Source organism: Dendrobates tinctorius, unplaced genomic scaffold (genome assembly GCF_039654945.1).
Source record: "Dendrobates tinctorius isolate UK_male_01 unplaced genomic scaffold, ASM3965494v1 ptg000035l, whole genome shotgun sequence".
NCBI classification, from domain to species: Eukaryota; Metazoa; Chordata; class Amphibia; order Anura; family Dendrobatidae; genus Dendrobates; species Dendrobates tinctorius.
The window spans coordinates 58,148,726-58,163,512 of NW_027361703.1; the positions used below are offsets into that span (position 1 = coordinate 58,148,726).

A 14,787-nucleotide genomic window follows, 5' to 3' on the forward strand; every position below is an offset into this window, starting at 1 on the left:
GTGTGCCGACCCCACTGTTATAGGCTGCAAAGCAAGCATAAAACACACTGATTTTTAGAAGAAGTATTTCTAAAGTCAGTTTATGATATGAAGATGTGGCCTTTGACTAGTTGATGGGACATTTGTTTCCCTAGACTTGTCGGCTCACTTAGATGTTATGACGCCCCTGTGGGCATAACATAACTTACAAGTTCTAGTGATAAACATGCAACGCACTTGAGCTCAGCCTCTTTCCCTTACTGCATTGATCATCTGAAGCCGGGTGCACACGTCCTGCCTTCAGAGAGGCGCAGTGCGAATGATAGGAAGTGCAGAAGACTTCCGATCATGCGCAGTGTGCCTCTCTTTAGCCGGCATGCGTACACGCTGGCGCTTGCAAGTCCTGTTACCACACCCACAGGGGTATGATAATATGCAAAGTGGGCCGACTAGTCTGGGGAAACCAACAAACCATCAACTAGTCGAAGGCCACCTTTACACATCAAACGGACTTTAGAAATATTTTTTCTAAAGATCTGTTTGTATGTATAATGTAATAAAGGGACTGTTAGGCAGAGTGCCTACATATGCAGACGCAACTGGTGGTGGTTCTGGGGGCACGGGGGGGGACCTGACATGTTCCTTTAATGGTAGGAAAGGTTTCTGGAACACAATCAGCTCAGTCCATCTCCCAACATACGAATCAATTCTCACTGTTTAAACCATCGTTAATATGCCTGGTCCTGGGCTCAAGTTGGACTATAATGAATTATGAAAATTGCAGGTCTGTAACTGGACCATGCACTAATAAGGGGGTGAATAGATTCCATATTAAAACTTTCTACAAATAACCCTCCCTATACTAAATGGTAGATATCCAGCTGGGTTATAAAAGGACCATCTGCCCAACTTTTGGAGCTCCTGGCTCAACAGGCCGAAGTATCAGGAAAGACTTCTCTGTAGTCCAAGTGATGCCCCCTTGGTTTTCAGATACTGTTTGCCTCCTGACCTAAAATAAGCATTTAGAGATGTTAAGGCCCTTTGAGTAGTGTTAATGTGAATGGTAGACTTAATCTAATGCTATATTACTGATATTATAATTTCCCTTACACGGGATTTCAATACATAACATAGAAACAACCATGATGACGTGAACTTTTTTTTAATTAGTCTAGCAATGTAGATAAATGTTACACAATCTATGAAAAATTGCATAAGGAAGAAGTTGCCCTATCTTTTGCTAAATAATGAGATATCATATCTATCTATGGAAAGCATTGGTACTGAGATGTGGTCAGTGGTCCCCACCTGCAGAACCGCTCCTTTATTGATGGTGTCTTGATAATTGCCAATAATTTCCATCTGTTGTCTATTCCATTTGCACAACAGCATGTGAAATTGATTGTCAATCTGTGTTGCTTCCTAAGTGGACAGTTTGATTTCACAGATGTTTGATTTACTTGGAGTTATATTCTGTTGTTTAAGTGTTCCCTTTATTTTTTTTGAGCAGTGTATACTAGGTTTCCTGATTTTATTAACAAATTACCAATGTAACACTCACTTTAATAGCACCACTACAACGTTTTGTTTTTAGGTCACACCCGAGGTGGTATCATTAACCCCTTAACTACCGCCTATATGCCCTTTAACGGCGGCAGTTAAGGGGCCTTATTCCTCATTGCCGCTTTTTAACGGCACTGAGAAATAAGTGTATAGCGCGCCCCTCAGAGTAAGAAAATCTCCAGGGTCTCTGCTACCGGGGGTAGTCGAGACCCAGGAGAACATGATTCGGGTCGGTTTTTACCGAATAACGGCGATCACAAAAAAAAAAAAAGTCTGATTTTCCATTTAAAGGGGTATCTCCTCTTTGAGGATGAGGGCAAGGCACCAGACCTTTCCATTGTTTTCCACTCCTTAATTATAAGCGCCTGTATCTTGCTATTAACTAGAAAGGAGCCCTTTTTTCTCTCCTCCATCCCTCCGAACACTACATCCTCCAGGGACTTAGATGTTTTTAAGGGTACCGTTACACCTAGCGATGCACCAGCGATCCCGACTAGCGATATGACGCGATCAGGATCGCTGGTGCATCGCTAGGTGGTCGCTAGTGAGCTGCCACACAGGCAGATCTCACCAGCGACATCGCTGGGGACGGGGGTCGCTACTTACCTGTCAGACGCGGTAATCCTGCGTCCTCTCGCCCGGCTCCACGCGTCGCTCGTCGGCGCCACAGGAAGCCCCAGCAGGAAGTGGCCGACGAGGACTGGTCCAGGAGCTTCTCGCGCGATCAGCGATAACCAGCGGGGGAGCCGGTCGGAGGTAAGTATCACATGCAGCGATATTGCTAGCAATATCGCTGCAACGTCTCAAAATCGGTGACTTTACAGCGATATTGCTAGCGATATCGCAGTGTGTAACGAGGGCTTTAGTCCTTCAGGCCAATTGTTGACCTAACGGCTCTAACTAGTCTACCAGTATCCTCAGCTGGAAAGCATGATCTGCCCCCATATCACTGAACGAGGAGGCTGTGGAGTCACTCAGACAGTGGAGAATCCTCTTACTCAGTAGAGACCTCTTTAGCCCTTTTTTTCCCCTTCTTTAACAGGGTCTTTAGGGAACCTTCAACCTCAGCCTTGATTACGGACCTAAGGCTTGCTGCAATGTCTGGGGTCTTATTCATGCTAGTTTTCTGGATGCAGTCTGAGCAGAGAGGTGGCCCACACCTGGACTGACACACTGAACTCTATTCTCGGGTACGAATATTTGCTCTTATGGGTTCCTGTCCACTACTTCATAGGATGTCCTTTCTATGATATTGGAGAATTCAGGGTCTTACACAGGGCACACTCTCTATTCTTCTTTGTGCTAGCTTTCATTGGCACGTAGTGATTTAAGCAAAAAAAATGGCCCTATTAAAAATGGTGACATTCAGGTAGATCACTCACCACCCATGGTCACATTAAGGGTACCGGATTCGGAGGTTGATCAGGGAACATACGCCATCCCTCTTGGATAGCGAGGAGTCCTGTGACCTTCCACTCCTTTGACTGGGACTACGACTCCTGTCACTTGAGCGGCTGCTCCCTTTACTATGCACATGCTGGTGAGCAGTCAATGGTATTGGTAGATGATCATGCTGCTGCAATGGCTGCTGCTGACTTTTCAAATCCTCCATGATGGAGTGAGCTGCCATAAGCGCTATCCCGTGGTTGTCCCCCCCCCCCCCCCCCCACACACACATACTTTTTAAGGGGGACCCACAGCGCTCTGCACGGTTCTGCCTCCTCTGGTCCGAAAATCACCCCTCCTCCCGCCACACCTCCCCAGCGAGGACGCGCTGAATCCCTAAACATCCCGGCCAACATTCTTGACCAGGGCCCCGCCATATTGCTTCCAGCACGCCCCCTCTGACGTCATTTTGGCAAGCCCATTCTCAGCATGCTTTGCCCGTTACGCCAGCAGAGTGCATCCTGGGAAACGTGACTCGCCACAGAGTCTGCGAATGGAAAAATGGAGGAGGGAGAGTAGCGTGGCGGATCCAGACACGCACAGCATAACAGTCTGTGACGCTTGCACGTACACTAAAGCCCCATCTGGACCCCGTGGATGTCGCTTCCATCTCCTGAAGCCGTCCCACAGGCATACCACCTGATCTTCCAGCACCGGCGAATGGGTAAGTCATAGACAAAAAATAAACTCTTCACTGCTGAGTTTCAGCACAAAGGTTCCCATCAAGGACAGGAAACCAACTGAAGCGGGAGACAGGTACCAGCCTTTTATTTTAGTAGGTTTCCTGTCCTAGCTGGGCAGATCCCTCTCTCAGGTATGCTGTCATGGACGAAGGGAAAAAAGAAATTTACATGAAACAGTATAGCAGAAAAATAAATGAGAGCACAACAGGCTGTGTAAGAATAGAGAGCCTAGAATTCTGGATAAATTTGCTTTTGCCAAGTCAGTCCTCTCCCATTTGTCAGTGTTACAATCTGATGTAGATATTTTTTGCTTCCGGGCTTGCTTCTTTAGGAGAGTCACACCCAGAAAGCACTGACATGATGCATTACATTCACAGGTGGAGATCGAGGAATAAATAGTTCCATAGAATATGGATGTGAAATCTCTCTAAAAAAAAAAAAAAAAAAAAACAGTTCATGCTAAGAGATATGTTTTTTTTTTAATGTATATTGTACTTAAAAAGTAACAAAATATCGGTCACAAATGAGAGCACTTACAGGGTCCTTCAACTCCTCATTTTCTTTCGACGATCGAGACAGCTTCAGGGTGATTTCATCGCCACATTCTGTATCGGAAGCATTGGGAGACTCAGCCAAGTAAGGAAACTCGTCTCTCTTCTGACCTCTGAACCTGATCTTGTCCAGTTTCCTTAGCATGTTCTGCACAGCACCTCTCTGCTTCACTTTAACATGACTGTTTACATCGCTGTGTAGAGGAAAATAGAAAGACATTTAGAAAACAAGTACGGTAAATCTTCAGCATTTCTCACATTTCTGGCTGCACATACTTAACTTTCCTAATTCCACACCCAACTAAAGCATGAGACGGATTAACACTGGCTGCAAACCTTATCATGCTGCTACAGTTTCTTAAGTCCATAGAAAGGAGCCAGCAATGTCCACATGGTAAAGACACAGTGACTCCCAATGGAGGTATAGTAACTTTCACAGGGTTCAGGTGATTAACGGGGTATTCCCATCTCCAAGAAACTATCCCTATATGAAGTAGGTGCAATAATAATATTAGCAAATATCTCCAGTTAGAAATGCAGTGTAGTTTTTTTTTTTTATTTGCTATGTCTCTTTCCTCATGTGCAGGCTTTGCAGGACCTTAGGCTTCTATGGTTACAACCACTTGCAGCAAATTTATAAGCGCAACAATTATGATTATTAATATAATTTTTATATAGATCCAACATATTCCACAGCGCTTTACAGTTTGCACACATTATCACTGTCCCCATTGGGGCTCACAACCTAAATTCCCAATCAGTATGTCTTTAGAGTGTGGGAGGAAACCAGAGAACCCAAAGGAAACCCACACAAACACAGGTTTGTAGAGGTTGTCCTCGGGGGGATTTGAACCCAGGACCCCAGCGCTGTAAAGCAACAATGCTAACCTCTGAGCCACCGTGCTGTCCAAAGTTATGGCATCCTTGAGCTACCATACAGATGGTAAAATTACAAGAACCTCATTTTCAGGTTTGTTCTAGCCACTGCCTGATAAGTAGAAGTAAAAAAGCTAAATCTTTTCAAAAATCTAGCAACATTCCTTCTCGCATTACACATCATCTCAAGCCACATGAACTTTGGTACACTGAGCAGAAGAAGTCAAGACAAACTTTATTGTGAAAGAGCGGAAAGTTGCAATTACAAGGATTCCCACTTCTAAACAAAACCACAAACAAGGATCATGAGGTCGCAAGCGAAGCAAAATACTGCACAGTGTATTTATCCTTGCACTTCCCTTACATTGTGATACGGCTCACTTGGGCAAAACTTGTTTTTACTTTTCCTTGTTTCATTGGGGTAAAAGTCATTGAACTGAAATAGAGGAAATAAAATACTCAAGCTCAAAATAATAGCTCTCCAATAAAATTTAGGAGACTGGCAGTTTGATGAACTACTTGAATTGTAGTCATGCAAAAGCAGGCATACCAAAAAAATACCTCCAGAAGCACAGTTATAGATTATTTCATAGACTACTCTACAAACTAAGGCATCAGTTTTTGTGAGGTGTAACTGGTGAGGCAGTTTAGCCAGAAGTGACCATTGAAGAGCCTTTTCTATTGTAGCACTGTTTAGTTTAAAAACATAATGAACTTTTTTTTATTAATGATTAAGCTTGGCAAAGTTATGCATCTTTGTTATTACCTTATTTTGCTTACTTCTCTCTGAAACATCATACTAAGTGTAGTTTTAACTGCCTTGCTCAAGCTCCTTTAGCAGTTGCTCTGCACTGCAACTTAAGAACCCTTGCTAAGCTACAGTTCAAAAAAAGCTTCTAAAGCAGCATGAACTAGGCAGATAAAACAGCACTTTCAGCATGGTTTAGAGAGAAGGAAGAAAAAGAAGGTAAGGGAATATATTCCAAAAGAAAAAAAATCATAACTTTGCATAGGCTGAATAATAATTTTAGAAAAAGAAGTTTAGCCACTGCTGTGTATAGGGATTTACTGTTTAGCTGCATTTATTAACATAAACTTAACATAGGCTTGACCTTAGCAATCATCTGAGGTATACATAAATTTGAAAGTTAGTTTAATAGTGTAGCTCCACCTTTTGCGGCGATTACAGCCTCAATTCTCCGAGGTATGGATTCATACAAGGTGTGAATTGTTTCCAAAGGAATTGTTGCCCATTCTTCAGTTAAAACACCCTCCAGTTCTTTGAGCGACGATGGCGGTGGAAATCGACGTCTAACTTGAATCTCTAAAATCAGCCATAAATGCTCAATAATGTTGAGGTCTGGGGATTGTGGGGGGCCAGATGAGAAGCTCAACTTCATTACAATGTTCCTCGTGCCATGCTTTAACGATTCTAGCTGTATGAATTGGTGCATTATCATCCTGAAAGATGGCGTTCCCCTCCGGGAACAGTGCTTGAACCATAGGATGCACTTGGTCGCCCAAAATGCCTAAATAATCGCGGCTGTTCTTTCATGAAGGGATAGCATTTGCCCAGCGGATCTCCACGAAATAGCACCCCAGATCATCACAGAACCTCCGCCATGTTTTACGGTTGGGAGAAGGCAGTCTGGATGGAATGCTTCTTTCGGCTGTCTCCAAACGTACACTCGGCCGGAGGCCGGAAATAGGGTAAACGAGGATTCGTCTGAGAATATCACGTTTCCACTGCTCGAGGGACCAATTCTGGAGGATTCTGCACCACTCTAAGCGCTTGGAAACATTTGTCATTGAGAGCAGTGGTTTTCTAATTGCAGCTCTTCCGTGGAATCCAGATTTGTGCAGCTCCCAACAAACACAGAAACTGGGTTCTGTAGGTGTTCATTGAGCTCAGCAGTGATTTTCGGAGCCGTGGTCTTGTGATCCTCTCTCACAATTCGCTTTACAGTCCGACGGTCTCTCTCAGTCAACTTCGACTTTCGGACGGACCTGTGCTTTTGCTGTGGATGTTTTTCCTTCTCTTTCAAATGCAGTCATTACTTTGGTAACAGTACCTCTTGACACGCCAAGCATTCGGGCACTTTGTTACACTAGCGCCTGCCATACGAGCACCAACAATTTGGCCTCTTTGAAAATCCGAGAGGTCTGCCATTGGTATCAGGTTTTCAACAATGTTCTTACAATTCTGCAAAACAGACAGTTAATTTACATACACATCACATAACACAAATAATCAACTACAAAACATTACCATGTCACGGTTTGCATGTTTATAACATGTTCGAAGATTATGATGCCAAAACGTTAGGTGTTTCCATTATTTTGTCCACCCCCAGTATATATATATATATATATATATATATACACACACACACACATACACACACACACACACACACTGTATATACAGTATGTAAGAGTAGTGGAGAGGCCTGTCGCATTTCTACCCTCTGAGGACACCAATCACATTATGTGTATTATGTCCTGAGACTTTGTTTATATTGTGTCATGGTAACAATGTTGTAATGTATTGTGATATGGTTATGCATAGTCTATAAGGCAGGTACTGTAGGAACACAGTTTAGAGGTTAGTACATAACATAAGTACTATAACTATAGTTTAGGTAGTCACATTAGGGTAAGTTAGGAGTTAATATTTGAGATTAGATTACTGTATAAAGTTAGGGTCAAGTTCAAGTGCACCTAGAAAGTGTTATGTGAGCAGTGCCTTCTACAAGTGAAGGAGACTAAGACACAGGGGAGTAGCGAGATCCTCAAGTGACAAAACAGAGTGGCCTTTCGGAAAGTGTCCTTGGACAGGACGACAAGTCACAAAGAATCCTAAGCTTACATAACACCTAGGGTGACGGGACTAAACAGGACTGAGTTTGGGGCACAAGTGGGCGTCCCAAGCAATAGATCCAGGGTGCTAGTATCGGAAAAATTAGGATGTGGAACCACTGAGAGATTTGCTAATCAAGACTGTGGCGACAAGCTGAGTTGTGATGAAGTAGGGCGAAACAGTATGCCCTGGGAGTAGACTACAGAGTAAGGATACTGTGTGAATGAAAAAACTTCTCACCGTACCGCTACCCCTTGTACATAACCCTTACCAATTTTAAATTCAGTAAAGACTGTTATAGAACAGGAGTCTCTTTTTAAACTGTGCAACCTATGATACTGGTCAGCAAACACCTTCAGCTACAGGTGGCCTGCACAGGTGAAAGACCCTCACAGAACCAACTCGTACACCCAGTCAGGACCCACCCTTTCATGTAGCCCGTGGCTACTGCCCCATGCTACACTTCTACACACAGATATAATTATATCTGAATATATCTGCTGGAGATCTACATATGTACAGTGGGGGAAAAAAAGTATTTAGTCAGTCAGCAATAGTGCAAGTTCCACCACTTAAAAAGATGAGAGGCGTCTGTAATTTACATCATAGGTAGACCTCAACTATGGGAGACAAACTGAGAAAAAAAAATCCAGAAAATCACATTGTCTGTTTTTTTTTCATTTTATTTGCATATTATGGTGGAAAATAAGTATTTGGTCAGAAACAAAATTTCATCTCAATACTTTGTGATATATCCTTTGTTGGCAATGACAGAGGTCAAACGTTTTCTGTAAGTCTTCACAAGGTTGCCACACACGGTTGTTGGTATGTTGGCCCATTCCTCCATGCAGATCTCCTCTAGAGCAGTGATGTTTTTGGCTTTTCGCTTGGCAACACGGACTTTCAACTCCCTCCAAAGGTTTTCTATAGGGTTGAGATCTGGAGACTGGCTAGGCCACTCCAGGACCTTGAAATGCTTCTTACGAAGCCACTCCTTCGTTGCCCTGGCGGTGTGCTTTGGATCATTGTCATGTTGAAAGACCCAGCCACGTTTCATCTTCAATGCCCTTGCTGATGGAAGGAGGTTTGCACTCAAAATCTCACGATACATGGCCCCATTCATTCTTTCATGTACCCGGATCAGTCGTCCTGGCCCCTTTGCAGAGAAACAGCCCCAAAGCATGATGTTTCCACCACCATGCTTTACAGTAGGTATGGTGTTTGATGGATGCAACTCAGTATTCTTTTTCATCCAAACACGACAAGTTGTGTTTCTACCAAACAGTTCCAGTTTGGTTTCATCAGACAATAGGACATTCTCCCAAAACTCCTCTGGATCATCCAAATGCTCTCTAGCAAACTTCAGACGGGCCCGGACATGTACAGGCTTAAGCAGTGGGACACGTCTGGCACTGCAGGATCTGAGTCCATGGTGGCGTAGTGTGTTACTTATGGTAGGCCTTGTTACATTGGTCCCAGCTCTCTGCAGTTCATTCACTAGGTCCCCCCGCGTGGTTCTGGGATTTTTGCTCACCGTTCTTGTGATCATTCTGACCCCACGGGGTGGGATTTTGCGTGGAGCACCAGATCGAGAGAGATTATCAGTGGTCTTGTATGTCTTCCATTTTCTAATTATTGCTCCCACAGTTGATTTCTTCACTCCAAGCTGGTTGGCTATTGCAGATTCAGTCTTCCCAGCCTGGTGCAGGGCTACAATTTTGTTTCTGGTGTCCTTTGACAGCTCTTTGGTCTTCACCATAGTGGAGTTTGGAGTCAGACTGTTTGAGGGTGTGCACAGGTGTCTTTTTATACTGATAACAAGTTTAAACAGGTGCCATTACTACAGGTAATGAGTGGAGGAAAGAGGAGACTCTTAAAGAAGAAGTTACAGGTCTGTGAGAGCCAGAAATCTTGATTGCTTGTTTCTGACCAAATACTTATTTTCCACCATAATATGCAAATAAAATGAAAAAAAAACAGACAATGTGATTTTCTGGATTTTTTTTTCTCAGTTTGTCTCCCATAGTTGAGGTCTACCTATGATGTAAGTTACAGACGCCTCTCATCTTTTTAAGTGGTGGAACTTGCACTATTGCTGACTGACTAAATACTTTTTTTCCCCACTGTATATAATTTTATAATGTGTCATGGGGTTGTGCAAATATAATAGGGTGTCCCCACCCACTTTTTGTAATCAGCAAAGGTAAAGCTGACAGCTGATATCAGGCTGGGAAGGTCCATGGTTATTGGGGCCTTCCCAACCTAAAAATACCAGCCTGCAAAATCCCCAGAAGTGGAGCACCACAAGATGCTCCAATTCTGGCACTTGGCTTTGGCTGTGGATTGCAGTCAGCCGTGAATTGTCCAAAAACACAGCTCAAATGAAGCCCTTAGTATTTTTAAGGCCTCTTTCACACGTCAGTGGCTCCGTTACGTGTAGTGATAGTTTGTCACGTACCGGAGACACTGACACATGTAGACCCATTCAAATGATTGGGTCGGTGACAGGACAATTGTGTACAAGATAATTGTGTACGGACTATTGTGTACAGACAATTGTGTACAATGACAATTGTGTACAAGGCAATTGTGTACAAGGCAATTGCCCTGTACACAATTGCCCTGTACACAATTGTCCTTGTACACAATTGGCCTGTACACAATTTTCTGTACACAATTGTCCGTACACAATTATCTTGTACACAATTGTCATGGAACCGATTGGGTCTATGCACATGTCAGCATGTTTTGAGAAATTCACTTGTATGCATTTTATGACATTGTCTAGTATTTGAAAATATGTATTATTTTGATCAGCACTGTGCATAAATACAGAAACTTTGCACTTTATCCATGACTTGTTACTTCTATATGGTAGACCCCTCTAAGGCCTCTTTCACACATCCGGTTTTTGTAATCCGGCACGATGCGGCGAAATTTTTCATAACCGGATCCAGCACCGGATCCGGTTTTGTCCCATAAGCTTTCATTGTCGCCGCATCGTGCCGGATGGTTATGCGTCGTGTCCGGTTGTTGCCGGGCATGGCAAAAATTAGCTGTCCGGCATCTGCAAAAAAACGTTCTCTGCAAAGTTTTTTGTCAGCGCCAGACCGGCTTTTTCCCACAGCGCATGCCCGGACTCTGTGAATGTTAACCCCACAAGTGCCCGGCGAGAAAGAGAAAGATCTCTATCTGTCACCCGGACACTTGTGAGAGATCTCTCTCGCCGGGCACTTGTGGGGTTAACACTCACAGTGTCTGGGTGAGAGAGAGAGAGAGATTTCTCTGTGGGGTTAACCCCACAAGTGCCCGGCAAGAGAGAGATTCTCTCGCCTGGACACTGAGTGTTAACCTCACATGTCTCTCTCTCTCCACCCGCCTCTCCTCTCCCCTCCCCTCTCCTCTCCTACCCTCCCCTCCCTTTCAGCTCTCTCAGCGGCTGCCTCTGTCCACCTCCTCCTGCGGCTCCTTTAAGTCTTGTCCGAGCCGTATCAGACGCCGCACACACATCCGGTGTCACGGCTGCAGGCCGGATCCGGCGGCCCGTCTTTTCGCCGCACCCCACACACCGGATGTGTGAAAGTAGCCTAAACGACGTGCTTGCAAGAATGCACCTGCAGTCCTTTATCCAAACATGCCATCATCCATTGCTCCTGTGCCACCTGGCCCTGAACTTCCTGTTCCTACTCATCCTAAGTATCTACAATATCTCTTTCCAAAGCTTTCAGAAGCAAAAGTTAAAGCTGGAATTTTTGTTGGTCCTCAAATCAAGAAAGTTCGAAAATGTCAAGAGTTTCTCAGCCGCATCAAAAAATGAGGAAGTATGGATCAGTTTTGTTAGCATAGTTATTGGCTTCCTTGTAATTCTAAAAAAAATAAAGGACACCGTTTGGAAAAAGTAGGAATTGTGATTTTAATAGCCCATTTGGGCTTGGCTAAGTTTCAGTTCAACTAGCATCCTTTTTGAAGAAATTTACATGTGAACAAACAGACTTCTTTATAGGTACGGTACATCCATTACATATCAATAATTCAAGGCTCTGTTGGTTTTTGCCATATTCTTGGAATACCAAACTTCATTGTCGTCTTTTCCCCTCTCTACCATCCGTACACATCTCAAACGTTAAATGTGGAGCCCAGAATTTGTCCTAGTCTCCAACAGGAATCTCAATGTACGTATGCCTTGACTAATCTTAACTGATGATGAAAAGGAGAACTATCCTATTTTCTGCTTTAATATATTCTCAACAGATACAACAAAAGGCATCTGCTGGATGCTTGCAACATCTTGAAACCATATCCAAGTTGAATCAACAACAAGACAGTTGTGGGAAAACCAAACTGAACGATGATGAACTTAATGTTTCTAAAGCTTTGGACGATGGAAAGTTAGGAATCCTGAAGTTCTGAATACCTTGCACACTTTGGTTATTATTAGAGTTGAGCGACTTTGGTCGGATCAGGTTTCGTGAAACCCGAATGAAACAAAATTTGAGTCGGATGGAACTGGTCTGACTAGGGCAAAAAGTCGGAGTTTCGTCAGAAACCCAACCCCAATGCAAGTCAATGGGGAATAAAAGTCGGCATTGAGCGGATGACATTCATCCACTCAATGCCGACTTGTATTCCCCATTGACTTGCTTTGGGGTCGGGTTTCGGAAGATACTCCGACTTTTTTTTTGCCCTAGTCGGACCAGTTTCATCCGACTCAAATTTTGTTTCATTCGGGTTTCACGAAACCCGATCCGACCAAAGTCGCTCAACTCTAGTTATTATGAAAAGAGAAAAATCTTTTCGGACTATGCAAGTATCATAATATCAATGTGACAGCCACAAAAGCAAAGTTTCTGGGGCATATCAACTTTTTTTTTCCAAAATAAAAGCAGAAAATAATAATTTGAAATCAGGAACAGATTTTTGTTTGAGTGGCTCCAGCTCTGGCAGACGCACCCTGATCTTGCGTTATATATTGTATATATGCCATTCATTTAGAATGTGGAGGTTCTTTTCTCTGGTGATAGCATTGGTTTTTCTGTGGTCTTTATTGCCCATACGTAAGACTACACAACATGATAACTCCCTGGGCAAATATACTAGAACAGCCTTCAGGGTTCAGGATTGGAATATTTTAAGGGAATGATGAATATGTTCCCGTACTATGAATTACACTGAGAACCTGTCAGTTGACGCAATGTCAATGTCATATTGATTAACGATCAATCTTACTAGAGTTAGACCAGTACATGGAATGGAGAGAAAGCTCACATCTGTGCCAATCTACAGTGCAGTCACGCATAGAACTACAAGAGCAATAGCAACAGAAGAAAAAAAATATATATATACCGTAGTTCAAAAGCAAAAACTAGTCAAATATTCTCATTAAGGCTATGTTCACAATACTGTGCCTAATAATTTGGAACAGTGCATTGTGTATTTATTCATTTTGGAGATTATACTGTTATCATTGGGAGGTTTCTTCAATAAAATTCAATGTATACTCTAAGGGGTGATGAGTTTTATTAGACTGACTGTCATTTACACCAACCACTTAGGAAAATCAGAGAAAAAAAATATAATTTGCATAATAATTTGGAACATGGTGTCTGTACAGATACTCCACACTCTGCTTGGGAACGCTGCAGCTCCTCCAGGGTTACCTTTGGTCTCAGTGCTTCCTTACTGATAAATGCCCTCCTTACTCGGGCTGAGTTTCGGTGGACGGCCTTCTCTTGGAAGGTTTGTTGCGGTACCATGTTCTTTCTATTTGATGATGCTCTGGGGGATCATCGGAGACTGGGATTTTTTTTATTTATTTTTTTTTTTTTTTTAATAACCCCAGCCCTGATTTGTACTTCTCAACAACTTTGTCCTTGACTTGTCTGGAGATCTCCTTGGTCTTCATGGCGGTGTTTGGCTAGTGCTTAATGGTGGTGCAGCCTCTGTGGCCTTTCAGAAAAGATAAGATATACTGAGACCGTGTGACACTTGGATTGCACACAGATGAGTTTCCTTTAACTAAAAATGTGAAAGTAATTGCTTGCACTAGAAATGTTTAGGGGCTTCATAGCAAATGGGGTGAGGAGGGAATACATAAGTACATGCCAATTTTCAGTTATTTAATACCATAAATTGACTTAGTTTATTTTTCTCACTTCACCAACCTAAACCAATTAGTGCTGATGCATCATACACAAATCTGCATACATAAATATTTAAACACAGGTTGAAAGTGCCGTACATATTCGTGTATAAGCAGAGTTTTTTAGCTTTTTTTCTGCTGAAAATGCCCCCCTTGGCTTATACACGAGTCATTGTCCCAGAAGACAGCGGGGGAAGGGGAGCGGCGGAGCAGCGGGTCACAGAGGCAAGAGCCGGTGGCTGCGGCCAGCGAGAAATGAGTTTTCACTGCACTTGCAGTGAATATTCATTTCTATTATAGCGCGCAGTGTCAGCAGCAGTCGCCGGGCTATCACGGGTGCCCGCTGACTAAGGTAATGAAAATTCACCTCTCACCACTCCCATAGGCATGGAGAGAGGTGAATATTCATTACCTAAATGAGAAGGGACACATGATCACTCGGCTGCAGATGCTGCTGGCACAGGAACAAAATGCTGCGAGGGAGCGCAGGGAAGGTAAGTAGGATGCTTTTTATTTTTTTTTATGCTTTTCTCATAAGGGCCATGCAGACAAGGACGGTGATAAGGAGCCATGCAGACAAGGACAGGGATAAGGAGCCACGCAGACAAGGATGGGGGATAAGGGGACAATACATACCTGGCTTATACTCGAATCAATAAGTTTCCCCAGTTTTTCATGGCAAAATTAGGT

General features: G+C 43.3%; 1 protein-coding gene across 3 annotated transcripts in view; it reads right to left on the bottom strand.

Moving 5' to 3' along the window:
• Nucleotides 1-14,787, bottom strand: part of GRAMD4 (GRAM domain containing 4) — a 142,515-nt gene that overhangs the window by 102,789 nt on the left and 24,939 nt on the right. For all 3 annotated transcript variants that reach the window (XM_073573499.1, XM_073573497.1, XM_073573498.1), the window contains exon 2: nt 4,209-4,416. In XM_073573499.1, coding sequence (XP_073429600.1) covers nt 4,209-4,367 — 159 coding nt within the window. In that variant the 5' untranslated portion in view covers nt 4,368-4,416. The remainder of the gene's footprint in view (nt 1-4,208; nt 4,417-14,787) is intronic.